The sequence below is a fragment of the Oryzias latipes genome, chromosome 4 (genome assembly GCF_002234675.1).
Source record: "Oryzias latipes chromosome 4, ASM223467v1".
Classification (NCBI taxonomy): Eukaryota; Metazoa; Chordata; class Actinopteri; order Beloniformes; family Adrianichthyidae; genus Oryzias; species Oryzias latipes.
The window spans coordinates 8,194,018-8,221,909 of NC_019862.2; the positions used below are offsets into that span (position 1 = coordinate 8,194,018).

Consider the following 27,892-nt stretch of genomic DNA (forward strand, 5'->3'; position numbering starts at 1 on the left):
ACACGGTGTGTGCAGCAGTGGAACACATTTGCATCTAAAAGGCGTCTCCTGTGTGTTTCCTCTGCAGGGTAAGAACCGAGAAAGAGAGCAGCAGAGAGCGAAGGAGAGGGACAGGGAGGTGAAGGAGAAAGAGAAAGTGCGCAGCAGCAACGGGCATCTGTTGGTGACGGGTGCCTTCTCCAGTTGTGCCACCTGCTCGCTGTGCGGCAAAACCCTGCAGAAAAAGCATGGCCTGCAGTGCATGAGTGAGTAACGCCACAGTCCCAGGTGGGCCAACACCCACGCTTGTTTGCTGCCTGACATGCATGCACACAGGTGCTCACACACAAAAAAAACCCTGCATCTATTTTTAGCTGCTTGTCTGTGTGCACGCTCACTCATCATCTTAGTGGAACACAAGCAGCAGAATGACAAACTGAAGATGCCACACAAAAAAACTACATGCAACACCCAAGTTAAGGCGTTTTGCAGGGACTGACAGATGCAAAATAAACTTTTATTGGGCAATAACATTAGTTTATTATTATAATTAACATGACTAACCATTACCTTCATTTTTCTGAAAAGAGCATGCAGTTAAACCTCAGAAGTCTCACTTACCTTAATGTCATCTGTGTTGTTTTTGCAGCTTCACTGCTTTGGCACAACTGGCAGATGTGTTTTATGTTGTGTGAAACTTTCTTTTTTTCTGCTTTTTCCTTATTTATCTATTTATTTGATAGGGACAATGCATATTAATGGACATCTGTCACTGTCTGGACAGATGTAAATACGACAAATCATAGCAATAATGATAAATTATGTCCAAAGTCGGTATAGACAGGATGGAACCAGAACATAATAAAACATTGAATAAGATATTAGATCTCAATCAAAACACATGACAGTAATCAATGTTTACATTGATTTAAGCTAAGGTTTGAGGTGAATTTTGAAGGTTTGCAGTGTGGTACATTCCCTGATTGAGAGTGGGAGACCGTTCCAGACAAAACTGGGCTTTGAAGAAAGACCAATCAGGTCAAAGGTTGTTTTTCTGTATAGGATTTAACAGTCCCCTCTAGAGGAGGGGCTGATCTCTGTTTTTAAACAAAGTTAAGTCCATTTAACACTTTCTAAATGACACAAACAAACTTGTGTGTTTCAAATTCTCAAAATTCAATAGGTTATGTTTTGCTAAAATGCTGCCATTGCAATATTTTTCTCATTCAATAAATGATGGCTTAAGTTTAAAAAGAGGACAAGATTCTGTTTTAAACCTACATTTCACCACCTTGCACTTTCTCCATCAAACACTCCTCAAAAGTGCAGCACACAATGAATACCTGGACTTGACAGTAGAATTGCAATGGAGTGAAAAACCCAGAAAATTAAAAAAGTAAACCATAGCATTAACTTTTTTCTGCATAATCAAATGATGTCATATTTATTGCACTGTACAGCACAATTATTTTTGAACATATTTCTGATTACTAAAACCTTTGCTTACCCGAAAACATTGGAGATTATTAAAGTTTACTCCGTTTTTTTTTTTTTTTTATAATCTGTGGTTCCTTTTCTGGATGAGAGGTCATACCTGTCATACCTGAAACGACAATCCATTAGAGAATCACATGATATGCTGGACATCATCAACCGATTCCCAAAAGAGAAAAGGGTTCTCCTCTCTTCTATTTATTATATTTTTACAACCCACTAAGCCTATTGAATATCTAACATCCCCCCATGTAACCCTTTCTGCATATTATCAGAATAAGACCACTGTTTCTATTATTTTTACTTATTTAAATACATAATTTTGTCCTCTTGTGCATCAGTAACAGCTGGCTAAACACTTCTGAGAGAAAATTCATAGCTATTAGTAAAGATTCGCAAAATATATTTGGTATTTACAAAACTTGGTGCAACTCTGTTACCTGCAAAAATTTGTAACAGGGTGTTTTAAACACCAAATATGTAATGTTTTAAAAAACACATAATTGATCTGTCAGCTCAGTCTTTGATAGTTAATTCCATTTTGTTAACAAATAAGTAGCAGAAAATCGGAAAAGTGAAGGTTTACTTTTCATGAATTTTGAAGGGCAAATGTCATCCAATTCTGGAATGACGCATGATGTAAATTATGTTTATTTTTGTGAATTAATGCTAAAAAAAAGCACATAACCTTTTTTTTTTAAAGATTACATAATATTCTTGTTGCTATTATTGTTGTTCTACATGCCCTGCTGGCTGCACTTTATTGTTAACATGTTAATTTTAATACATAAAAATAAAATATAATATATTTTTTGTAAATAAAAAAAAGATTCAAATTAAACAGAAGCCCTATATTTCCTTTCCTTACATTATGAAGATGCCAAATAATCAATAATTCACAGTTTTGTTACTTCGTCATGAGGACTTTTGTCCCTCTTTTGATGTCATTACAAGGCACACATTTCCTATAAAACACTTGGTTTTATATTTAAATGAAAAGGGAAACATTTCTGTTTTCATGATCAGTGGTGTTTTAGTTGCAGTCGACAATGTGGAGAAGTGCTTATGGAACCGTGAATATCTGCTCTCAGTTCCTCATTACAGAACTTCTACTGAAATAATAATAATAATAATAATAATAATAATAATAATAATAATAATAATAATAATAATAATAATAATAATAATAAAGACATTCAACTGCTGGGAATTGTTAGAAGTGACGTCATCCGACTTTTATTTTGACACCAGACTTATATTTTTACACTACTAGGAAATACCATATGTCGCTCAAATGCATGTTTATGTTGAACACATGTGAGGGAAAAGTTGTATTATCTCTTGTTGGGATGCTGCAGAAAACGAGTGAGTGTCCCTTTAATTTCCACGCAGCCCTGTGGGGATCCAGCCTGTGGAATGCGTCGTTTTGTGTGCCAGAAATTGTTCCCGGTGGACACCGAAACTCACGAAACTAAGAACTGGAACACTATTCCATGATCCCAGATATTTTTGGGCAGTGTGAGTTTTATTGTTGTTCTTGTAGTTTTCAGCTCTCGTCGGACATAGCGGGCATAGATCTGGTAAGAAGCAGCTTCTGTAACGGGATCAGGTGGATAAAATCCGTTGTTTCACTCAGCGGACTTCCATCCGCTAGCTAGCACCAATCGGCTAGCTGGCTAAAAGCTTCGTAAAAGTTTCCCTGGATCTCATAGAAATATTGTTAATAGTTTTTAATTGACAATGAACACTTTTGTACCTATTTACCGCATAATTTATTACTATCCGCTGTTAAGTAGTTTATTTTTTTTTGGTTGTTGTTGTTGGCTAACCACTAGCTACCAAATGCTAGCGCTTTAACTGCGCCTCAATTTGAAAAACAGGGTTAGTTGGGTAATTTGTGGGCTTTAATTAGCTTGTGGTTTGTCATGCTGCTATATGTGGTCGTGTATGTTTTTAAAGTTTATTTTAATGCTCAGTTTGCACTTCCTGCTTAGTCTACAGTAGAGGTTCAACAGGTGATTGCTAGCAACTTTTAGCTTCCAAGGCAGTTGTTTTAGCTGAAGTTGGCCTCTGAAATGTATTAATTGTTTGAAGTGGTCAGAGTAGAAATGGGTTATTTCCGGGAAAACCTTAACGCATCACAGAGAAACATTGACCAGCGCAGACTCGGGGTTGTACTTGTACAGAACTTTATAGTTTTATTTCTATACCTTGGTGTCCAAATAGAAGCAATATCAATTCCTGGGGTAGTAAGACTCTCATAGTTGTGCTGTCCCCTCAGATGTTCCCATGGACTGAGCTTTTTCCCTGACTGGATCACATGCTGCTAAATGTGGTTGGCAGGTCTGCCAATGCATTTCTGTTAATCCATTTTAATTGTCAAATTAGACATTTCTAAATGGATTTTGCTACACATTTCCCAGAGAACTATTTGAAAAGGAAATGTCAAAGACCATTTTCTTTATCATTTTGATTAAGTGACAGAATAAACAGTGTTGAAGAAGAAAATGAAAAAGCATTTTGGCGGATTGCTTTTTCATTTTTATTTTGACTCATTTGATACAGTTACATTTGCTGCGGAATTGCTTCCATACTGCCATCGCAGAAAAGCACAATCCAATTCGTCTGGGTTTCAGCTACCTCACTTTCTCCCCCCCCCCCCCCCACATGTTTTGCATAGTTTGCTGTCACGCTTGAGCGTGTCAACATATTAAATATCCCTTCAGCCTCCAGTGACATGTTTAATAGCAACACATGAATGAGCAGGAATACTGATGTCACGTCAAAGGTGTATGACTAAGAAAGGAATGCTGTTATTTGTCTTGCAACTCTGCGATTCATAGAGGAGTGTTTATTAAAAAGGCCTTGAGGGCTAGTTTTTCCTCTAGATCCCTTTGTTTACATCTTTTGCTGAACACACCTGATCCAGGTAATCAGCAGAGGATGGGGCTTTAGTAAGTGACTAAAAGTAGGTGATGGAGCTGGATGCTCTTGATTTCCTCTACCAAAAATTATAAAAAGCTTAGTCCACTTTATAAGCAATTTACAGTCTGCTAAAGGACTTAATTTAACATTTTCAGCCGTGTTAGCAGTTTGTTGACTAGCGCTCAAAAGTGACTGAGGATGTCGTTTCACACAGCCTGGAGTTTGTCTGTTTTTTGACTGATTATATATAAAAAGTAGTGCTGCCGAGTTAAAAAAAAATGTTACTACTTTGGTAATCCTGAAGCTTGAAAGATTTTTTTTCTTCTTTTTACTTTATTTTACTGTTATTTTTGCCATAAAGCACGGCAATTTTAATACAGTTTTATTTAACCCTATAAAAGTCCTATTCTGTTAGATAATGTGAGGCACTTCCTTGGCTTAGGTCATATTCTTGAGCTCATTTGCATTTTTTTTCGCAGGGTGACTCGGTGCCGTCCACCGCTTTGAACTTCCTGTTTGGTAGGGTAATTATTACCAGTCAGCAGGCGCAGGGTGTGGCGGCGGTTTTGGTGGCCGAGCTGCTGACGTGACCATCAGGATTTATCACGTTGCTTTAGAGCAGCAGATGGGTTGTTACTCAGCCGCCATCGAATGCACCTGATATGTCATTCATGGGGTTATGCTGCACACTTTGACTCATTACTGACTTTGATGCAGTCGAACAGGAAGCTGGTCCGTAACCTTGAAACGCTTTCTGTGATAGCGGGGAAGTGGTAGCACCGTGTCCTTGCTTATCTTTGTTAGCATTTTCTTTGTTCTGCACAAAACGTCTTCCTACAGTTTGAGGATAATCAGCTCCTCTTCCTGAGAAACATTTGACTGTCAGTGGTAGCCGGAGCTCCTGCTGTTTGCTGGGATGTAGCTTCATGTCATGGGGAACTTTTTGTGACTTTATTTTGACAAAAACGCAATAGTTCCAACTGGTTAGATTTCATTAATGATTGAGGCTTGTTTTGTCTGTAGAGTGTTGGACCGCTGTTACGTGGTGGTTGTACCGGTCCATTGTGGTGAAGTGGTAAATGTTGTATACTTGTATAGCTTTACAGTCACAGTCCCGTTCACCCAGTCACACACACATTCACACACTGGCGCCGGCTCTTCTGCTGCCGAACACTGGTGCCAACCTCCCACCAGAGGCAAGGTGGGGTTGAGTGTCTTGCCCAAGGACACTTCGACTCATGGGCGTCCAAGGCGGGAATCGAACCTGCTATCTTACGATCATGGGTCGACCGCCCTACCGCTGCACCACCGCCGCCCCAGAGTTGGAGAACAAAGTTGGAAAGCGAACCTCGCAATTTTCTGGTCGATCTTTGTTCCAATACTCCCCTTATAGTGATGATCTCTGGGTCATGACCCCTAGAACAAGGTCCCGAGTACAAGCAGCCGAAATGAGCTTCCTCTGTACGCTACGGTCATCCGCAGAGAGCTCGGAGTAGAGCCGCTGCTCCTCCACATCCAGAGGAGCCAGGTTGAGGTGGCTCAGGCATCTGGTCCAGATACCTCCTGGATGCCGAGCATGTCCCTCTGGGCGGAGACCCCCGGGAATACTGCGTCTCTCGGCTGGCCTGAAAACACCTGGGAGTCCCCCCAGAAGAGCAGGCGGAAGTGGCTGAGGGGAGGGACGTCTGGGCATCTCTGCTTAGACCGCTGCCCCACAACTCAGTCCCAGATGAGCAGAAGAAAATGGATGGATAGATTTTTCACAGATGTCCTAACATCTTTTGTTTTGTATTTTTGTTGATCAAAACCAAACAACTTTATATGAATCTGTTTTGCATCAGCATGTAGAAAAGCTGCAGGTGACAGAAACTGCAGCTGGTGGAAGCATGGGGTTCATTTACATTTCTGTCTGTCCACAAGCTTTTGCTCAGACCCTTTTTGGCCTTTCCTTATGACTAAGATGCAATATTTTAGGTTAAAAGACAGTATGCTCTTTTATATTTATCTCTACATAACAACTTTTAGCTTGTTGCTATATTTCCTGATTTAACAACACAAAGTTCTGGTTTAAACACATTTAATTTAATCCCTGAAACTTATATTTCAGGTTAATTTACTTGTAAATCATTGGTTCAAACTTTGTAACATTTTCAATGCTTTAAATAATAATTCAAATGAAGTTGATTAATAAGCCCAGCCCTAGTGAGAGCTCTGATGAAAACAGAAACATGTTGCAGAGAAACAGGAAGTTCCTGCCTCTGTATCATGTAAACATCAGAAGCTGGAGTTTTGGAGCATGTGATCAGTGAGGTATCAGTCCTGAAGAAGATTAGCAGTTCTTTAACTCAACAAAAAGTGAAAGTCACTGAATGACAGCAGTCTTGGCTTCTCTCCCCTTTATTCTCTCTTTTGTTTGGAGCACTTCCCCATCTTTGTTTTTGTGTGACGGCTCCAGTCCTGGTTAGCGCCCAAGGCTTCGACTGTCCGCAGTCTTTACTGTTTGCCTCTGGCTGGTCCAGACTGATGGGACACTGACTCCAAGATCCTGTCCTCTTTGTTTTCTTGTTTGTTTTTTCAGATTGTGCCGTAAACGTTCACAAGAACTGCAAGTCTCTGCTGGGTGAGTGCACCAGCAGCAAGGCAAAGGTAAACATCTGACCACAGCGCAGACAGAAAGAATGCAGCCCGCTGGGAAGTCCTGTCACATGAAAACATGGAAAGACACACAGGAAAAAAACAAAGTTTAACGTGCAGAAAACAGGCCTGCCTTAGAACATCATAAATAGAAGAATTTGGTGTATTGTGATGACTGCAGATGTTGGTCTAGCATTTGAACTAAATGCATTTTAAAATAAGCTCACGGAGGCTAAACAGCACTTTTCTTCTCTTCCCCAGAGAGATTCTGGTCTAAAGGCGGGTTTGTCAGGATCTCCTCGACCTGGTAAGATAAAATATGATTAGCTTTAATAAAGAAATTGCAGTTTAGTTATAAAACAGTTCTTGTCTCCTTCTTTGCCGCTGGTTTCTGTGCGTCTGCCTGACACTGAGCTCCAAGGGAGCAGATTGGTCTCCAACAGTTTGTAGGCAAAGGTGATGATTAGCTGCTGTAAAGAGCTAAGGGATGTGATTGTCCCCGTCTCGAGATTCTCAGATTGAAGAAATAAAATCAAAGAATTTCTGATTTAACATTTTGTTCCGAGGAAGATTGAATTCTAAGCATTAATTCTTCTTTTTTATGCGAGTGGTCCCCCCTGGACGGTCTCAGTTCTTGTTGTAACATCAGGCAGGTGTTGCTGCGTGTGCTTGAACCCATGGGGGGACCTGAGCTGCTGCAGCAGCGCCGGCTTTGGTTCATCTCCTGTAGCAGCTGTTATTCTCCCCTTGACAGCTGGAGTCCTTTCAGTCGCACTTTATTTCTCTTCATGCCTCTCCCCGGCCAATCAGTGGCATGTGTGGGGGGTCAGGAAGACGACGGGACAAAAAAAAGGGAAAAAGAGGTGAAGGCGAGAGATATAAAAGGGCTGTGCATCTTTCCAGAAGTTGCTACAAGGATTACGTCTGTGTGGGGGGCATATAAATTTGTTTTCCGCCCGTTTCTGAGACCTTTGCGATGGACATAGCTGCCGCTACAGGCACCGGCCACAGAATGGGGGCCACCAAAGCCTTTTCCAGGACTGTAAAGGCGCCGTCGGCGTCATCGTGGGGCTTGTCTGGACGCGTTGGCGTGCGAGTGTTAATGCACCGCGACATGATCACCTGCCGCTTCTTCAGATCCCTGCCTCGATCTTGGCTGAAAAAATATTGGGCTCGTTTTGGGCAGAACTGCCCCAAGTCATCCTCCTCTTCACTTGGCTGGTCATCTTCTCCTTTCTCACTGTCCTCTCCTCGTTTCTCGGCACGTGCCTCCTCCCTCCCGGCTCAATTTTTCCGTTCCCCTGTGTCTCGTCTCTCTTTCTCAGCACTAAAAGATCGGGACAGGGAGAAGGATCAGGCGGGACCGGGCGCCTCTCAGGCTCTGGATGGCCACCGTGGTTTTCCCGGTGCCCCAGGCATGACCGTTGGTCTGTTGGGACCTAGCTCTCAGCTGTCTGCTGTGCCGTACTCTTGCTCCTTTGGCTCCTCTACCTGCAGCCTTGGCCACAGCCTCCAGCAGCACACCAACTCAGGGTGAGTGTGGAGATGTTTTAGTTCAAAAAGCATCGGTTAAGTTTTTCAATGTCACAGATGTTGGTGGGATCTGTTTGAGATCGATGCTGAGAGTTAAAAAGCCACTCCTATCATCTGTTGATCTATTTTTAAAGCGTTCCCAGTGGTCTTTTAATGATCAGAAATGCCATTTTGAGCTTAATTTTCTTGGTAAATGTCCTCAATCGGAAAAGTGCCTCAGGAACACGTTTAAACACCAAAAACACCATATTCATTGTTGAAATGTTTTTCTGTAAACAATTCATTTCCAGCGGGCAGATGAAGGATTCTAAATGATCAGAATCTGACAAGGATTCTATTTGTTAATGACATACTCTGAAAAAGCAAAGGTCAAGGTCTGATCATGTGTGTGTCCTTCAGATCCCTGTCTGGGGAGATGGATGAGACCGATGCTTTCCGGATCAAACGCTGCAATGAAGACATCATTTCTCTCGCTCCTTCAACCACCGAGTCCATCTTTGATGAAGGTGAGCTGACTTTCCCCCAGTCTATTAATCCAGTTTGAATGAATCCACATTCAGGGATATTTGGACAGCTGTGAATGGGAAAGAGTTTAGCGATGCGTTTTACGATACACTATGTTTTTAGGGCCATTAGAATCTCCCAAGTCCGGCAGAAGAAAAAAAATAAGTCTGACTTTTGGGATAAATTTATTCAACAAAATATGGAAATGTTTCATCTTGAACCGCAAATCATAATAAAGGAATTGATGACGATGATAGACTGAATATATGCTTCACTACCGTAACCGTATTTAGCTTAATAAAACAGGAGGAATTTAGTAGATCAGTTCAACACTTATTAAGATAACAACAAAGAACAGGCTAACAAGTCAACTAAGCACTTTAAATCACTTCAAATCACTACAGTTATTGATTTCTTCATCAGCATAAGACTAAGCTGCGCTTCTTTTTCTGCGAATCAGCAAAAACGGACACACATACAGCACCCTCTAGTGGTTGTTGCTATTACATAAACCACACCTGAGTATTGGTATAAGTTGCACATCTGTCCAAACTATGCAAAAAAATAAAAGCATGGGTTATACTCCAAAAAATCCTGTAAGTGTTTGTTCCTAAATAATGAATTAAAACCTGGTCTGGCAGCATTTGAAGTCTGTACCAGTACTGGCAAATAAAGTATCACAATATTTCACAGAATGGATTGTTTCCTACAACCCTAGATATTTGTTTTATCACAGCTTCTGATGACATATCTACCTCCTTTCAGACTCTTCGTTCTGAGTTTATGTAATCATTTATAAAAAGATGTTTCTAAAATGGACTTGAGTCATGTAAGATTTTCCTAGACAATTAGTGTCTATTAAACTAATTAGTTCCACCTCAACAAAACCTGCAGCTGCAGTGTTTCTTTTTAAAGTCCTGTTCAAGTGTTCACTCCTGTAAAATTTAAATGACTATTTGTTTAAAGCTGTTTTTCTTGGGGGGGGGGGATAACATTTAGAATAAAGACTCGATGTCTGAAGTGTGTGGATTTCTCTGCTCCTCCGTTCAGATGCTCACTATGCAGCGGTCCGTGCCGACTTGGAGCTGGATGCTCAGGACCTGGAGGCAGAGTCCTGGAGCTCAGCAGTTGACCAGCAGTATCTAAAGAAACACTCAAAAGACACCATTAAGAGGCAGGATGTGATATATGGTAAGCACCCACATTTGCATTCAATCCCAGATTAACTTAGTGGTTTAGAAACGTCAGGGATTCGTCTGTCAACACTAATTAGGATGGTTTTATAAATGAAAATGTGGCTTTACTCGTCAAAGTTTAGAGCATCTCACGTTATTATGGCTGCTAGTGTTGCTCCGAATGTCTTTTTGTAGAGTTCAGTGGAGGAAATCCAGTCAGAGAGAAGTTTTGGGAGCTTCATAGTGTTTTACAAAACACTGGTGTCGTCTCACAGAGCTGATGCAGACGGAGATGCACCATGTCCGAACACTGAAGATAATGCTGCGCGTGTACGTCAGAGAGCTGAGGGACAACCTCCAGATGGACTCCAGCAGACTGGACTGTTTGTTCCCACGCTTGGAAAACCTCCTTGACCTTCATGCACATTTCCTGTCGCGCCTCAAGGAGCGACGAAGAGAAAACCTGGAGTCTCCCAGCAACAAGAACTACATGATTAACAGAGTGGCCGACATCCTGATCACACAGGTACAGAAAAACAAAGTTTAGAACAGAGCTCCTTTGTTTTAGTTTTAAAGAATGCAAAGAAATGATGATTTTTGTGTCCAGTTCTCTGGAGAAATAGGGGAGAAGATGAAGGACAGTTATGGAAACTTCTGCAGTCACCACACCGAAGCAGTCGGCTACTACAAGGATCAGCTGCACAACAACAGACGGTTTCAAAGTACTATACGGGTAGGGAGCGCTCTTAAACTCTCTTGAACTTCATTTAAAAGTCTTTTATGGCTGACGACACGTTTTTATCATCTTTAGAAAATCAGCAATCTGTCCATCGTGCGACGGTTAGGTGTAACCGAGTGCATTCTGTTGGTAACGCAGAGGATTACTAAGTACCCAGTCCTTGTGGAGCGCATTCTACAGTATACTGAAGGTCCTCCAGCTGAAATAAAACTCAAACATTTCCTTAATGTGTCAATTTGACAGAAAAAAGGGAAAGATTTTCTCTTTTGTTTTTTAGGGGGTACAGAAGAGCATGAAGACTTGACTCGGGCTCTGGGTCTGATCAAAGACGCCATCGTGCAAGTGGACTCAATGGTTAACCTCTACGAAAAAAACACTCGACTTCGAGACATTCAAAACAAGATGGAGCCAAAGGCGCTGGGGAAAATCAAAGGGGGGCGGGTGTTTCGCAGGGAGGACCTCGCCATGGGCCGGAGGCGACTGCTTCATGAGGGCACGGTCAGCTGGAAAGCTGCCTCCGGGAGACTCAAAGGTACGAGGGGAACCAAAACGGAGCCTAGGTATGAGAGCCGATGGCGGCTCATTGGCATCAGAGAGATCAAAAATAAGATTTTGTTGTTGAAAGTCCAAATGTGGAGTTTTTGATGGTATCTTAACTTCCATGTAGATTCCCAGTCTTCCAGGTGATGCTTGTACTCCTGTGTTTTACTTTGGGATGTGTAGATGAGGAATTTTCACAGATTCCTTTTAAGTGTATTGGTTTTTTCTGATCATCCTTTCAGATATTCTTGCCGTTCTTCTGTCAGATGTGTTGGTTTTACTGCAAGAAAAGGATCAAAGATATGTATTTGCTACAGTGGTGAGTGATTTTTCTTCATATTTCTGAGATATATTATAAAAGAGAGATGTTCATCACTTCCACTGATCAAATTTGTGGTTTTATCCACTCAGGACAACAAACCCTCAGTGGTTTCTCTCCAAAAGCTGATTGTCAGAGAAGTAGCCCATGAAGAGAAAGCCATGTTTCTCATCTGCGCCTCGTCCAATGAGCCAGAGATGTATGAGGTACACACAACTTCTAAAGAAGAGCGAAACTCCTGGATAACCGTCATTCGACAGGCTGTAGAGAGGTACTTTTACCCTCTTCTGAAATATCTGCAGTGCTTCATTTACAAACCTCTTTGCATTTGTAGAAGACAAAGTAGAGTTTCATCCAGTCCTTCTTCCTCCTCTCCACCTGCTTTTCTCTGTTCTCCTTTCTGCTTATCAGCTGTCCTCACACAGAGGAGAGACTGTTCAGCGAGGAGGAAGAAGCCCGAGCTTCCAGGCTGAAGGAATTTCAAGGTGACTGTCCATCCATTTCCGTGATATTTAATTAATGTTTAGCTTATTTTGGTCATATTTTTAGTCAATGTTAAAGTTTTCGAGAAGTCAAAGAAATGGCATTTCAAATTGTGAGCCGTGATTCTTCTCTGAAGACTCTGACGTTTGCCTCGTAGAGCGGCTGAGCCAGAAGGATGCTGTGATCGTCCAAGCTCTGACCGAGAAGCTGCAGCTGTTTGCGGAAATGACCGAGTCCGTGTCCGGTCTGGAGGATGCCGGTTCACGCTCCAGACTGCTGCTTCGAGGAGACACCTCGGACCTCCAGCAGGGGGAGACGTTGCTCAAAGCGGCCATCACTGAAGGTATGAGGATGCCTCTGACTCCAGTCAAAGTCTTTTAGATGTTGATTTTGGAGATGATCCTTCTCTGCACATCCGTAATGATGTGGATGATATAATGAAACCTTCTTTCTTTCTAGTGGAGAACCTACAGAACCTCCTTCAGTCAGAGAAGAGAGAGGAGGCTCAGCCTTTACGTACAGAAGAAGGAGGCGGTCCTGGGCTCCTCCCCAGGCGAGCAGACACCTTTGGCGGTTATGACTGCAACTCCTCCACTCAAAGTAGGTTCAAATGTAACATATTCAAGACGAAGACGCATTCTCATCTCATATAATGGATGGACTTGTGGAATAGTCTCCCACAGCATGTTTTTGTAAAACCTTTTGTGTTAGTTAAATAAAAATACAAAAAATAAAAGCAAAACGATTTGTTTTTATAAAAATAAACATGCCTTGGATGTTTTTTATTTCTCTGCAGTTTTTTCACAAGTTTAGTTTGTCAAAGTTGAATTTTGTTTTTTATTGATTTGCCTGCGGCAGATGGCATCGTGAAGAAGAACTTTCCGGGAGAGTCCAGAAGCAGAGACAGGAGCCAGAGAGCCAGCTCCGACCCTCAGATCAAAGAGCTCTGCGGGGGCCACACGCTGCAGCAGACGGTAGGGGTTTCACCCACACACACACAAACAGAAAGCAATTGGCAGACGAATCGCTGATTTCTCCTGGAGAGAATTTCAAATTATCAGGAAAACTTCCTTCTCATCTTCACTGACTGACTCTGTTTATTCTGCATCAATGTCTGTCACTCAGCTAAATATAATGACACACTTCATGTTAACAACTTCTGGACTTGAGTCAGACATGGCTGTTAAATGAACAATGTTTGGAAGTAAAAGAAGTCCATTCTAATACAGAAGTTGGCTGTTTTCTACCATTTCCCTTCCTCACATGTTGTTGGGTCACTAATATTCAAAAGCCTGAACTTCCTGTCAGGCTTTGCCTCCTACACATGTAAGTTAGGAGACTATTGAAAGACCTTAAGCACTCATATTTTGGTTGTTTTCTTAACATTGTTTTGTTCTACTTAATGTGACATCAGTAACTGCCATAATAATTCTGTACAGAAGAAACGTGTAAAGTTGTGACAGTAAGAAACAAGCAATCAGCAAAATGGCATAAAGTTGCTTCAGTGTTGATTGCAGGAATTCCGTTCTAAATCAACCTGCAATTGGTGAAATCTGCCAAGTAGGAATATAGATATAAAACCCCTCACTACACACGTTATACACTTGGCCAGACTAAACAGAATTGAGTTAATTTCGTTAAATATCTTTTTAAAATGTTCCCATTAACAAGTTTAGTCGTTTTCTGACCGTTGCTGGGCAGGTTTTCCTGTGTGCTTTCATTGAGGTATATCTGTAAGTGGGTCACATCTGTGCTTCTCCAGGTGGAGAGTCGGGCTTCTTCTGCTAGATGGAGCTGGATGTGGTCAAAGTCCTTCCCAAAGACAGAAGTAAGCCTCTAACACTTCCCTGATAGCTGCACACATCTGTTTTGCTATAGAGAGAAAACATCTTTGTGAACGTTTTATGAAGTTGAGCAGCTCTAATGATGTTTTTTCTTTCTTCATAGCTTATTGGCAGTGTGTTGATGCTCTCCCAGAGCCTTTATAGTCTGCAGGTAATGACATCTGCACATTTGATTTATTTAAGACGCATCTTTACTCCTCGTTTCTGTGAATCTGGATTCATCTCAGCCTAAATGTTTTGAACTTTGCTGAATTCTCACTGCTGTTTCCATCCTCAGGCCATCATATCGCAGCAGGACAGTCACATAGAGCTGCAAAGGGCCTCCCTGACTGAGCGGGCCTCCATGCCCAGCCGCCACAGGGGCAACGTCCTGCTGGAGCAGGAGAAACAGCGGACCCTGGCTCTGCAGAGAGAGGAGCTCGCCACCCTGCATAAACTGCAGTCTCAGCACCGACAGGAGCAGCAGCGCTGGGAGAGGGAGAGGGAGAGGCACCGGCAGCAGGTGGAGGCCACCGAGGCCAGGCTGCAGCAGAGAGAGGAGGAGTGCAGGCGGCTGGAGGTCAGTCGCTCTGCACAAGTGGGAAAACATCTCAACGATTGGGTTTGATCATAGCATCACTGCTGATGGAAAAACTGAACTATATCTATATATTTACATATATTAAAGGAACATCTAGCTAAAGAAAAGGAGGAGCTGGACCGACAGAGGGAGACGTACCAGCAGGATCTGGAGAGGCTGAGAGAGTCCACCAGAACCGTGGAGAAAGAAAAGGAACGTCTGGAGAACCTGAAGAAGATCAAGAGAAAGACCATTGAGGTGAGGTGGCTGCAGGTGGAGCAGTTATTCTGCCACAGCGTAACACTGTAGAAGTTAGATCCAATACATTCACTCACAAATACATTCAGATTTTTAAAAAAAAGCTGCCATATTTTACAATATCCACAAATATGTCTCAAAGATTCACCGGATTAGGGAAAAAAAAAAGATATAGATTTTACAGAATAGTATTTGGGGAGCTTAATTCCTGTACTTATGGAAATAAAATATTGAATTTATGACATCACTACACATACAATAATTTTAAAAACTCATATTCTATATGTTGCCAATTTATACAAATGGTTCAATTCAACCATTATCGTTCATGATTTATAACTATAAAATATCCACTTAAATTTATATACTATAAAATCCTTATTTTAACAGTTAATTTATCATAAAATTAGCTTTTGGGAAAAAAATAAATGATTTTTTTTTTTGGCTTCAGGGACCACACCCTTTTTTTCCCACCGCTTTATGTTATGAATGTATGTCTGTCTGTGTGGGTGTGAGAAGTAGAGGCTTGGCTTTGGGCTGTTTGCAATAGATAAATGAACAGAAATCTAAAAAAAAAATCATTTCATTGATTTGGTTTATGTGAGTACCGGTAGATATTGCTGCTGGTTCTCTGCCCCTTGCAGGGTTAAATACGGTCACATGTGGGCAGCACCGGCTCATGTTTCTGTTGACAATATGGAGCTTCTTCCCTCTTGTCACAGCAAAGGCCTGCAGTTTTACTCAGCATCAGCAAACAAGCATAAAAACCTCTTAAATGCGGCCATAAACCTTTTTGACCTTCCTCATATTACTTGATAAGGGAAAAAAGACTCAACAGCTTGTTCTGAAAGTGTTAAATGATAACCAGCCCCTTAAATCGTCTTTTTTCCTTCATGTTGTCTTCCTTGTATCTAATCTTTCATTACAATGAGAACTTTTGTTTGAGAGTTTAACCGGAGAAGAGTTTTTGATGATCCACACTCTGTAATTTCATGTCCTTTTTGCTAACAGAACCTGATGATATGGTATACAGTAAACCCTTGTTTTTCGCAGGGGTTACGTTCCAAAAAGATCCCCTGATAGGCAAAATCCGTGAAGTAGAAACCTTTATTTTTTTTCAATTATTATACAATTAAATACTCTCTACCTCTGCCGGTTCCAAGCCCGGTTTGAGAAGGTTGCGTCAGGAAGGGCATCCGGCGTAAAACATTGCCAAATTTACCATGCGACATTGAAAAGAAAGAACAAACCATTTTACAGGCTCAAGCATTTGTTTCATAAATAAAGGTACTTTAGAAACATTTTCTTCAACAAATAACTTCTGTACTGTACTGTCGAATAATAATTTTAATCATCAATGTGAACAGAAGGCTTCAAATTGCGGAGATTAGCCCCGCCCACCGCGACCCGAGTAATTGGATTAAATTGGATTAAACGGGAGAGAATTTAAAATGATTATGAAAAAAAATACAAAGTGCAGTCGGATAAATAGTGACTCAGGTGTATTTCACTGCCCTTCAGACTGAGCCGCTGCATCCTGACTCTGCTCTGCAGTGTTTTCTTCTTTTGAAGCCCGCGGTACAGGTGTGTTTGTTCGGGAGAAGAACATAGTGATTGGCAGTTGTTGTCGCTCTTTTTTCTATGGGTTTTAGAGAAACTCGAAATTGCAAGAGAATTTGCACTAAGTAATGTAAATTTGGCAAGCTGATTTAAGTACGTGTACATATTAAACTGCAACGTTATTGACGCACATGTAGAGAAGAAGCGGAGTGACTTTTTTGCCAATCAGAATGCAGAACACAATGCATGATGCAAATCCGTGAAGTAGCGAAACCGTGAAAAGTAAACCGCGTTATAGCGAGGGATCACTGTATACATTTAGAAAATTAACCTCAAAGTTAGGGACAGGCCGATACAGATAACCAATATTTCCCCTGCAGCTGTGGCCGATATTTGCCGATACTTCAGTGTCTACAGTAACACAAAGTTTAGATTTCCTTTTTGTTTCTCTATGAGAAACTTTTTTTCTTTTACTGGACAATTATTGTACTTGACCTTTTTAACATACAGCAAAGGATCTCATAAGAACAAGTATCATTTTCATATAAATGTATCTTAAATCATTAGACACAACTGTGAACAATAAGCTCCCCATTGCCAGAGATCTCTTAGGAACAACATGGATCCCTATCAAAAATAAAATTTACCTGAAAAATGTCAATTACTGACTATGACTGTAAACATAAGCTACCCCATCTATTTGGAACAAGTATACATTTCAAAATGGTGTTTCTGAAAACAGTCAGAAGAATATTGGTTGATTTTTTCTTTTTTCTTTTTTGACCTGACGAATTTAAAGGCACACAGTGATCCTGGTGTTGCGCAATCCAGGCTGCGATTGCAGCTCTCTGAGCTGCCTGAGCCCACTAGCCCTCCCCTTACCTTCTCGTGTGTGACAGGGGACAGGAGCAGCTGCAGGGACAGCGGTTCACAGTTTCAGGCTGTTACAAACTCTGTCATAAACCATATAATAGGAAACCAGCAGTGGCGCAGATTTTTTTCCAAGCACTGAGCTGCTGTCGCCACCGTCGCCTGTTAAATTTGCGCCCCCCCCCCCTCCCCCCCGAATTGCCCGTATTACCTTTGCCGAAAACCGCCACTACTGTGCCCCCCCCCCCCGGCATCGGGGCCACGCCCCAAGCATCTACAATCCATTCACAAACTGTGGCTTAACTCGCCCGGTGGTGATGACGCTGGGCTGGATGTTTTTGTCGTAGTCTTTTGCTGCAACTGGACAGCTTTTCGTTGTAATCCGCTGGAAGTTGCTGCGCCACCGTAGTCCTTGCCCAGACGGAAAGATGGCACCATTTCATAAGACGAAAGCACCAAGACGGACTTGCTAGAAAATGTTCAATTTTCATTTCCTCTGCAAGCGTTACTGCCTTCAGTGGAATGGTGACTGTTGGCTGTAGGCAGCTGTTCTCTGATCGTTAATCTATGGCTCGACTCGGTCTTCCAACTCTGGCCACCTCGCCTTGTTTCCGCGGAAACTCGGCTGCATCTTCTTGAGTTGTCGGAGTTTGTTTTCCAGCTTCCTCTACTCGCGAATAGAGCTGTGACACTGTGGGATTTTTGATCACCGCGGAAATGAACCAGCAGGGGGCGCGGTGTCGCGGTTCAGACCTTTAAGTGAGCCTTATGGTCGTGAAAATACGGTACGTTTCTTGGAGGCAGTGGGAACTTCCTGTTTGGAAAGAGAGGAAGTTGCAATTGGCGTCAACTCCCACAGAAATGAACCAATCAGATGAGACCTGCTGTGAGTGGGCGTGGGGGTCCACCTGAAACCGTTTGAAAGGAGGAAACGGAATCAGTTAACATTAATAATGAGCGAATTATTGCTTGCATATGGTATATAACAGTGAGATCAGATGACCTTAACCAGCATGAAATGGACTCGTTAACATGACTCGTCATGCAAGTCTGTTTACTCTGACTAATGCTTCCACAAATAAAGATGAAACTTCTCAGGACAGTGAGTCACTCTACTGGTTTATACTGAGTGTTTCTCTCATGAGCTGGTCTGTGCTTCCTCATACATGATCCTTTTTGTTTGAACTTTGTTGCCGGTAATCGGCCTAACTGCTCCCTGCTGTCAAACAGGGCTGTTTGTTCTGCCTGTGATATCAGTGACTAATGTCACAGGCTGACCTTTCCCCTACTTCTTGAAAGACGGTGATTAGGTTTAGACAAATAGATCTACTAATCGAAATATCTACCTGCCATACTTCTGTGTCGCTTGGCCTCAAAGACCAGACGGTTGTTTCAGCACCTCGGCTCATTCAGATGACACGAAGGAGTCCTGCCCTTCGGGTCTGACAAATCCACTGTGAGTGAGCTGCATCAGTGTAAAGCCAAGTTTAAAGGCATCGTGGAGCTTCAGACATGAGTGAGCAGATTTGCACACGCGAACGGGCTGCTGTTCTGTACTTAGGGAGGAGCCGTGGGACAGTACCGGCTCTTGAAAGGTTTTGGAAGTGGTTTGGTTCCACTCTGCATCAAACATGAAATGATCATTTCTAAAACTTTTCCAGGCTCCTCCTGACCAATCTAATAAATGCCTTTTAATCTCATCCACCTTAAAGACCCACACCAATGAAAATTGGGTTTTTGGTGTTTTTAGACTAGACTAGGATGAGATTTTATATTAATCCATCAAAAATTGTCGTTTTTATTGCACTGCTTATGTTAGCTTGGGAAAGCTAGAGTTAGCTAGCGTGAGAAAGTGTAAACAAAGGCATCAACTCAGACGTGAATCTCTGCTGAACTCCTGCCGCTCTGCAGAAACCAAGTCCTAGAAAACGATTTTGCCCCATAAATAGCATAATCATAGTTAAAAGACCACTGGGAATACTTCTACAATAGATCAAAAGAGGATTGGAGTGGGACTTTAATCAGGAAACTCTTGAATCTATAATTGGAACTCTTCTAAAGCCTGCAATAATGGGTTTCTCAACACATGCTAGTGTTGCAGAAGTAATGCGCCTGCTGCAACATGCCCCGACTCCAGGAGAGCTATGCTTTTCATCTGTTATCTCATCTGATCGTGGCAGGCCTGAAGGTTTTCATTGGCTCTGGTCCAGGACGGAGCCTCCTTTCTCTTTGCACAACATCAAGTCACAAAGCGCACACATCAGCAACTCCACAAAAATGTAACTGGCAGTAAACAGACGCTCAACGGAAGAGCCGGATTTATGACTTTTGAGTTCAAAAGAATCCGTTCCCGACAAATCAGGAGAACAGAAACTCTTGTCTTTCAAAGAGCCGGAAAGCTGTTATCTGAGCAGCTCTGGAAACCTCACCAAAGATGGAAGAAAAAGTCAGATGACGAAGACTTTTCACAAAATCCTGACCTGCATGTGTTCTTTCCTCCTAGTGACTTATCCCTCATCTAAAGTCTGAGCCCTCAGTTGTATTTATAGTTCAGTTCTTTTTACAGTAAATGTTCTGGAAGTCTGCAGAGATGACTGACAGACTTCCAGAGCTCTTCCTTCATCAGCTTTCTGATTTCTATACATTACAAACAGGAATTCAGCTCCGATGGCAATAAAACTGGAGTTTCCTATTCCTTTAAGTGCAGACTCATTTGCTCTTCCAGGCTGAGTAATCCCAGAAGAAAGAGGTAACTGAACAGAAGAACAAACGGAGCCGCTTTTGAGGACTTCCTTTGTTTGTGTTGGGTTTTCTTTGTTCTTACACAAGCAAGGAGGCGCTGTTCATGTGTCAGGTTGGGCTCTAAGTTTTCAGCAACCACAGAAGTCATTTGTCATTTTTCAAAGCGGCGGTAATATTTGTTCGAAGTTAGCTTTTCTCGTTTGTTGAGCTGCATTACAGTCTGTTGTGCAGAAAACATTGATCTCCTCCAAGGAATTCAGGTGCAGGACTGCTTTACAAAAAAGTACAATCATATTCATTCCAAAGGGGATTTAGCAGAATAATAAACCCTCTTTTTATTTCTAAAACCAAAGTACAGCATATATTTTTTTATAGAACTGCATATCATTTACCTTTAGGAAAAATGATATAAATGTGTGCAAGAATGAAATGCATTGATTTTTAACCCTTTTTACCTCTGGATCAGTTTTAATATGTTTTTTTTTTATCTAAAGACCAAGAAATATATGTATTTTTATTGCTTATATCGGGCAACCTTTCCATTAAAAATGAATTTCCTTTTGCATTTATTTTGTGCAAAAAGATTTTTTTTTTAAAAAGGTAGTTTAATGTCATTAGCTCTAAAAAAAACCAACACAGAAAAAAACGTTTTTATGAAACAAAGAAACATTTATTAGTGAGCACAGACGTTCTTAATTTGACCTAATAAATAGAAGCATAAGCATTTAGTTTGTGGATCTGGATCTGAGCAGCGCAGACGAATGAGACGATGAGTAGATGGGTAAGAAAGTTCTGCACCGCCTGCTTCACTCTCCAGAGGGGACTGTGGTGTAGCGGCCGTGACAGAATCAATTCCCATCACTGAAAGACGAGAGGAGAACCTTTCTACAGTTTTAGCAATAAATTCATTGAATTTATTTACATTGTAGACTTTAAATAAGTTATAAATTCTGTCAGTGATGGAAATGTGTGATGCATCATTTTGTCAGATGATTTCTGACAAAATTCTTGTGTAGAAGTGAAAATGTAATTAACTATTAAAGCCCCACTCTAATCTTTTTTTTTTTTGATTTATTGTCAAAGTGTTCCCAGGTGTCTTTTTGTCATGGTTGTGCTGTTTATAGAAAAATCCAACAATCTGTGTCGTTTTGTAGGAAATCCTTTCTGCTTACCGTATTTCTGCTTACTGACTTTGCTGACATGCAATCTTAGGCTGGACTTTCTCTATATATGTCCTCCATCATGAGAAAAAGGCTACAAGAATAAAAACACCATCTTCATTGGAGTGGGTCTTTAATAAACTATCGTTACTTAGTAAATGTACTCATCAACTTTACCAATTTGTGTTTCTTTTAATGAGTTCTTGTATTTTTTCAAGCAAAATCAGCTATAAAATAGCTTTAATTGTAAAAATGGATCCTTTTACTATTAAACTTCCCACTTTTGTTTATTCTACATCCCTAGTTATGGGAAAACTGTTCCTGTTTTTGCACAAACTTAGAGGATCGGAATCATATTGAATGGTAAATTCACTTAAAAAATGGTGAACTTTTGAAACCAAATGAGTATTTTGAAAGTGTGATGCTCGATGTGATTCTTTGATCACATATTTTATAGTTTAGATGTGCTTCGCTAATCTAAGGAGCAGGTCGCTCTTTTCAAAAAGTGTTTCTCCCAGAATGCATTCCGGTGGCATCTCCGTCCGCCGTGAACAAGGCTCCACATTGTTCCGTGTTAGTGGAGCCGTGTAGGACATGAGAGGAACCTGGCCGTGTAATTAGCCGTCCAAAGCCGTCATTACCAAAGCCCTGTGGACGGCAGTCGCTGCTAATTGTTTATGGGCTGTCACTCAGGGATCTCTGCGTGTTTGACCGCCCTGGAAACCGTCTGTTGGTGCCGCTCAGAGCGGATCCGCTTGTTCTGGGAACAATGGAACATCTGTGTGCCCAGATGATTGATGAAGAGGAAGGTCTTGGGTTGAGACTTTTCCTTCTTAAATCCTGGTGTTGTGGCCTTGCAGCAGCAGCTGAGAGGAAACCCAACCTTTTGTGTCTTCAGCTCCACCATCAATCATTCTGCACATCAAACCAAACACAACTGATAGTTTTTGTGTGAAATCAAAACTTTTTGGATTAAAAATACGCCCTTTAGTACAGTAGCACATGTGATTTTTTTGTAACGATAATCATGTTTTTTTTTTTTCATCTCTCCGTATTTTCTCCTGGTGACTTTTCAGGTTTTAGCTTCCCTGCTTGTTCAACAGTCTCATGGGTTTCTGAGGCATGCCTTTATTCACCCTGGGAGCGTTTCAGATGCCGTTTGTCATTTTGTGTGTTGTTGCATGTACACACATTTAGCTCCTTTTGTTCTTCCAAAGTGAAGTGAGCTCACAGGCTTGTTTTAAATCCACGTTTCTTATTCTGTCTTTAGCTTTTGCTTTCAAAAGGTTTAATTCTGTCTGTTGGACTGTCTGCTTAATGCTTTAAAGTCCCATTCCCATCCACTTTTGATCTGTTTCCAAAGTGTTGCCAGTGTTTTATTTTTATTTTTTATTATGGTGCAGTTTTTAGCTGAAATTTAAAAAAACTGTGGTTTTGTAGGACATAGTTTCTGCAGAGCGGCGGGAGTTCATTCGAAATTCACCTCAGAGTTATGGGTGCAACCCCGCCCCCTGTTCCCATTACCCATGACTGAGTGCTCTATTTACAGTCTTTCCCGCTAGCTTACAGCCCCTCACACCCCCACGCTAACATTACTGCTCCTGATTCACAATAATTGAAAGAAATGCTTAGAAATGCAATTTTTGAGCTTCATTTTCTTTATATCATCAACAAAATGCCACAAGAACCATCAGAGTGAGGCTTTAAATGAGCTTTAAATTGCTTCTAATGCTGAAAAAGTCTTCAGTTTTCTGGCTCTCCTCTTGTCCAGGTGGCTCCTCTGAACGGGGAGCTCCTGTCCGGCCTTTCCAGCTCCTCCATGGACGCGCAGCCCCCCCACAAGCCTTTAGTGCGCGGCAGCCTGTCGGTCGCTCCTGCCGACTACGCGGAGCGGCCCGAGGTGGCGGTGCGGCGGGAGGCCGGCTCGTCCGGCCCCGCCCTGAAGACGGAAGTGCCGCTGCATCTCTTCAGCACCACCAACCAGCTGCACAAACCGGTGGGGGTGCAGCAGCAGATCCCCACCAAACTGGCAGCAATCAACAGCGGCAAAGGCAAAGGAGGCAAGACCGGGAAAGCAACGCACCGCACAGACAGCTCTTGTAAGGACCTCATTTCTGACAAATTGATGCTTGCAAAGTTTTTCTCTGAAAAAAAGAACGTGTTCTTTTCACTTAGTGCAGGAGTTGTGTTCTAAAAATAACGATCTAAAAGACAAAATCTGCAAAGTAGAAGTTGATTTTTTTCAATGTTTTAAGGCTGTAAAACTCCTGACTAGCCACTCTTTACACTCTATTTAGACAAACATGAACATTTTCTCTCAAAGTGCAAACCTTTGCATAAAAATAAAACAAACATCTGCTCACAATTTAATATTGATGTGAAATGTTCAAACTGAAGGCATTCTGTACAGGAGATGATACATGGAGATTGATTGACAGTGCTCCACAGCCAATCAGGATGCAGAAGACAAGGCGCTTTAAAGTAAATAAATAAAGTATAGAACACAAAAAACCAGGAATGCTGTGATGAACCGTGTTTCAGTGAAGGACAGACTCTTATCTGGAACCATCCCAGTCCTCATGAAGTCAAACCTGAAGCCAGATGCTGATAATCCTGTTTTGGTTTCCCGTCTGATCAACATCTAAAATCTAAAATGATTTACATTTTTGCTCCGTTTTGCATCAGTCAGTTGAGGCAGAAGTGAAACCAAAAAGACTTTATTGTTGACAGATGCAGAATTTTCCGGGTTGAGTGATGTTGATCAGAACGGATCGTGACAGTAAATGAGACGAATTTCCTCCTTTATTTCCTCACACAAGCCTTACCCCCCCCCCCCCCCCCCCTTATTGCTGCCATATTATTTGACTAAATTGGGTCAACGCTCCGATTTATCTGCTCCAAACGACAAAAGGTGACTCTGCTCCCGTTTACCTCTCCCTTTGACATTCATGTCCTCATTCTTGTCCTCTCAGCCTCGGTGGACATGAAGCAGATGCTTCCTCTGAGACTGTCTGCCCGGGAGGACGGCGTGGTGAAGGCCAAGCGCTCCGTCAGCCCCCACCAGCCTCTCTCCACGCATCACCACACAGGTGTGTTTCTGCGCATGTTCAGCTCCTTTTGTCTGCTGCAGCCTTTCTCACAGCAGACATGAGAGGCGCATTGTTTCCTCCGACCCCACCCCGCCACATTCCTCTGGATGCTGGACTCGCCCTGTGTAAACTCCCATCAGTTTCACGTTTGCCGGTGATCGATGGCCGCCGGAGTGCCGACACAGATGTTTTAATCCCGTCTTCCCACAATTAAAGCCGTCGGCGGCGTCTGGCGTGATCGACTGTTGTTTAACCCGCCGGGAACCGCCACTCCACTCCACCCCTAACCGCTTCCATTTTTGTCTGATAGATCTGCAGGTTCCTCCAGACAGCAGCGGCGTGGACCCCCAGCCCACCTCCTCCCTCAGCTCCTCCTACCCTCCGAACCTGCAGAAGCCCCCCGTGCATCTGGCACACTCTCAGCCCTCCATGCACCCTGGCGCCACCGCCGCCGCCGCCGTGACCTCACACAGCTCTGGGTCCCTCCAGTTCCAGCCGTCCGTGCAGCTGCAGAGCTTCAACCCGGTTCCCGGGCTCGGCCACGGCGCCCCCCCACCCTACGCAGGGACCACGGAGGAGCTGAGCAAGGAGGATGTCATCTTTTTTTAAGGTGGCGTCGTCTCCTCAGAGGTGACGCAGTTCGGTGCTCCGTTCACGAGCAGACGGACATTTCTACTCAAACTCTGCTGTTCCACAAACGCCAGTAATACTAATTTATTCACTGATAAACCGAAGCGCAATCGACAGTTCTGGGAAAATAAAAGCACTTTTAGTGTTTGGGAGAAACAAAACCGAAGAACCCAGCAGGACTGAAGGGGAGCATCATGGGAAAAAAAGGTTTTTCTGCAGACGGTCAGAGACGCGAAGGAGCTCCGACTGCAGCGTTTCTGCTGAATCTGGAGCAGGAATGAATATTTCAGCAGAAGGGATCCAACTATGCCTAACGTTTCATTTGCACACGGTGACAGACTCCATTCCAGAGGGATGGAGGAACTTCTGCTGGTTCTTCAAATCCTTTTAAAGACATGAAGCTACGTCTCTTTTGGTTCCTTAACCATGAAGTTGAAGGATTCTTCTTTTTATAGCATTTTGTTCTTGACATGTTTTATTTCTTTTATCAATTGTGACCAAAATCTAATGGTGTGCATATTTTAAAAGGATATTTTTTCACTGGAGACGTTAAAACGATGATGACTGTGGTACAGGAGTGATGAAGAGCTTTGAGTTGGTCTCACCCCCCCCCCCTCCTCCTTGAAGCCATAAAGCTGTTGAAGCTGCGTTGATGGTACTTTATGTCTTTAGGCTCAAATCCACAACAAATGAGAAAAATGATGAATGGATGTTGATGTGAAAGAGAAGAAAAACTAACAAAGTCACTGGATTTCTTATTTATGGTTATAAAACATGAAGGTTTTTATAGTCTTTCAGAAAAAAAGACCTTTTTAAATGTAAAATCAGTTTAATAAATGATGACGTTAACACATAAACCATGCTGTTCCTGTAAAAATGAGCTCTCAGCATTGAACGGAGCGGCGGCTTCTAGAACCACAGGTCTGCGTCCTCAGGCAGGACGGCGGCACACGTGACGCCATATTCCACGGGTTTGTAAAGGAAGCCGTTTGCTGGCGTCACCAGTGGCGTTTGAGGGCGAGAAGCGTGTTCACAGCCGCTCGTGGTCTTGTTGTGGGGGCGGGACGCCGCCTTCATCCCGACCTGTCGGATGACTTTATCCCCCTTTAAAGACCTGATCACCATTACAGATGTTAGACTTTAAGAATGTCAATAATCAAACGTCACAGATGCTGTTTTTTTTATTGTAAAGGAGAAGCGTGAGCCGCTCAGACGCCATCAGCAGAAGCTCCCGCTTTTCTCTTATGTTTTTTTTTTTGCTGGACTGAAAAGAAAAAGTCTTTTTGCTCTGTGTGTCATTCAGAAGCCAGCCAGTCAAACCACTGTGTGCACGTCTGTGTGTGTGTGTGTGTGTGTGTGTGTGTGCGTGCGAAGGCAAACATGGCTCATCATTTTTCCTTTCTCGGACGCCGGCACCGCTTGTTGGACCTGTTAAATGTAAATAATCCTGAACGTATTTTATTTTCCCAGCCAATTTTTTTTTTTTTACACTAGTCACTTTGGATTGTAGCATACTTGAACAGGAAAATGAATGTTAATAATAACTATTTTTATTTTTTTGTAAACTTTTAGTTGCCAAGACGTGGGATATAATATCTGTAGCGCACAGCTTAACCCATTTTGTACAATTTCTGTTTTGTTCACGGCGCCGTAATAGAGAGACGTGTAAACGAACTGCTGCCTAAGAAATATTTAGTCATTAAAAAAAGTCTCCTGTCTGAATTTCTTGAGCTTTTTGTTCACCAGTCGGCTTGTTTTGGACACACAAAGGCCTCCACGGCAGCTCTTGGTTCTCTTCTCTTCAAACTACTATCCAATTACGCTGCTGACGAGGGTTTGTCAGTGTCTGGGAGGTGCAGTAATGGCGTTATTGACCCCGTGTTTAGAGGGTCTAATAACAGTGTTCTGTCAGACAAAGCTCTATTTTGGTCTTTGTGGTCCGAGCTGCTGAGGACGTCACTGGCGGTCCGGCTGCTGCCTTATTGTCACTCTGGCAGGGCAGATGCTCCATCGGTGGCCAGCTTTTCTCGCCTGCTGTCATTAGTGGCTTTACTCTGTCTCCCTTCAACAATTCTTGTGGTGGCTCTCTCTGGGTTTGTTTTCCAGGCTGCTCGTCCTCGTCTTTGTGTCGGTCTCCTGTCTTTCCTCTCCCAGCCTCTTCTCTCAGATCTTCCTCAGCTTGTGAGTTCTGCAGGAAGCTCCGGTTTCTGCCGCTGCGTTGGAGGTTTCTCAGCCGCATGAAGCAGAACCAAATCCACTGCGTGCAGCCAGACGGACGAGCAAACGTCATCAAATCCTTGGACAAACCTTCGTTTGATGGACTTAGTTTCCACTTCTGCTTTTGGTTTAGAGTCGCTCCTAATCGGACAGTTATGTAAGTTCGGTTTAAAGGCACCGAACTGGTTTTTAACACGATTTTCATACAAACAGTTGTCAATCAGGAGCAGAAGAAAAAATGGCTTGTCATTGTTGCACAACATCTACAATCAGCGGGTCACAAGCTCCCGTCTTCGTTTGACCCGTCTGAGCTGGAACCCGACTCAAATCTGGATGGCTCCAGTCTTGCTCGCCATTTTTTGTTGCACCTGTAATGTTCTGTTGGGGGTGTGAGAGGCCGTAAACTAGCCGGGAGAGAGTGTGAGCAACGAGGAGGGGAAGGGGGGGCGGGGTTGCTCCGCGCCAACAGTCCATGCACAACTCAGAGGTGAACTTTTAATTAACTTTAGAAATTATGTCCTAGAAAATGACTTTTTATGGCTAAAAACAATTAAAAGAACACTGGAAACGCTTTTAGATCAAGTCCAAAGATGATTGAAGTGGGTCTTTGTGCCTTAAAGTCTTAAGAAATGCTGAAA

General features: G+C 42.5%; 1 protein-coding gene across 5 annotated transcripts in view; it reads left to right on the forward strand.

Annotated features, from left to right (window-relative positions):
- Positions 1–26,759, forward strand: part of arhgef18 (Rho/Rac guanine nucleotide exchange factor 18) — a 41,672-nt gene extending 14,913 nt beyond the window's left edge. For 4 of the 5 annotated variants that reach the window (XM_023953847.1, XM_023953848.1, XM_023953845.1 and 1 more), the window contains 23 exons: positions 68–245; positions 6,977–7,044; positions 7,294–7,339; positions 8,358–8,565; positions 8,965–9,071; positions 10,120–10,260; positions 10,520–10,770; positions 10,852–10,977; positions 11,056–11,173; positions 11,261–11,515; positions 11,766–11,842; positions 11,935–12,113; positions 12,254–12,327; positions 12,483–12,668; positions 12,785–12,925; positions 13,184–13,299; positions 14,088–14,153; positions 14,273–14,320; positions 14,447–14,728; positions 14,837–14,986; positions 23,090–23,417; positions 24,291–24,407; positions 24,718–26,759. In XM_023953847.1, coding sequence (XP_023809615.1) covers positions 68–245; positions 6,977–7,044; positions 7,294–7,339; positions 8,358–8,565; positions 8,965–9,071; positions 10,120–10,260; positions 10,520–10,770; positions 10,852–10,977; positions 11,056–11,173; positions 11,261–11,515; positions 11,766–11,842; positions 11,935–12,113; positions 12,254–12,327; positions 12,483–12,668; positions 12,785–12,925; positions 13,184–13,299; positions 14,088–14,153; positions 14,273–14,320; positions 14,447–14,728; positions 14,837–14,986; positions 23,090–23,417; positions 24,291–24,407; positions 24,718–25,016 — 3,561 coding nt within the window. In that variant the 3' untranslated portion in view covers positions 25,017–26,759. 5 annotated transcript variants of the gene reach the window in all.
- Positions 26,760–27,892: the final 1,133 nt, after the last annotated feature.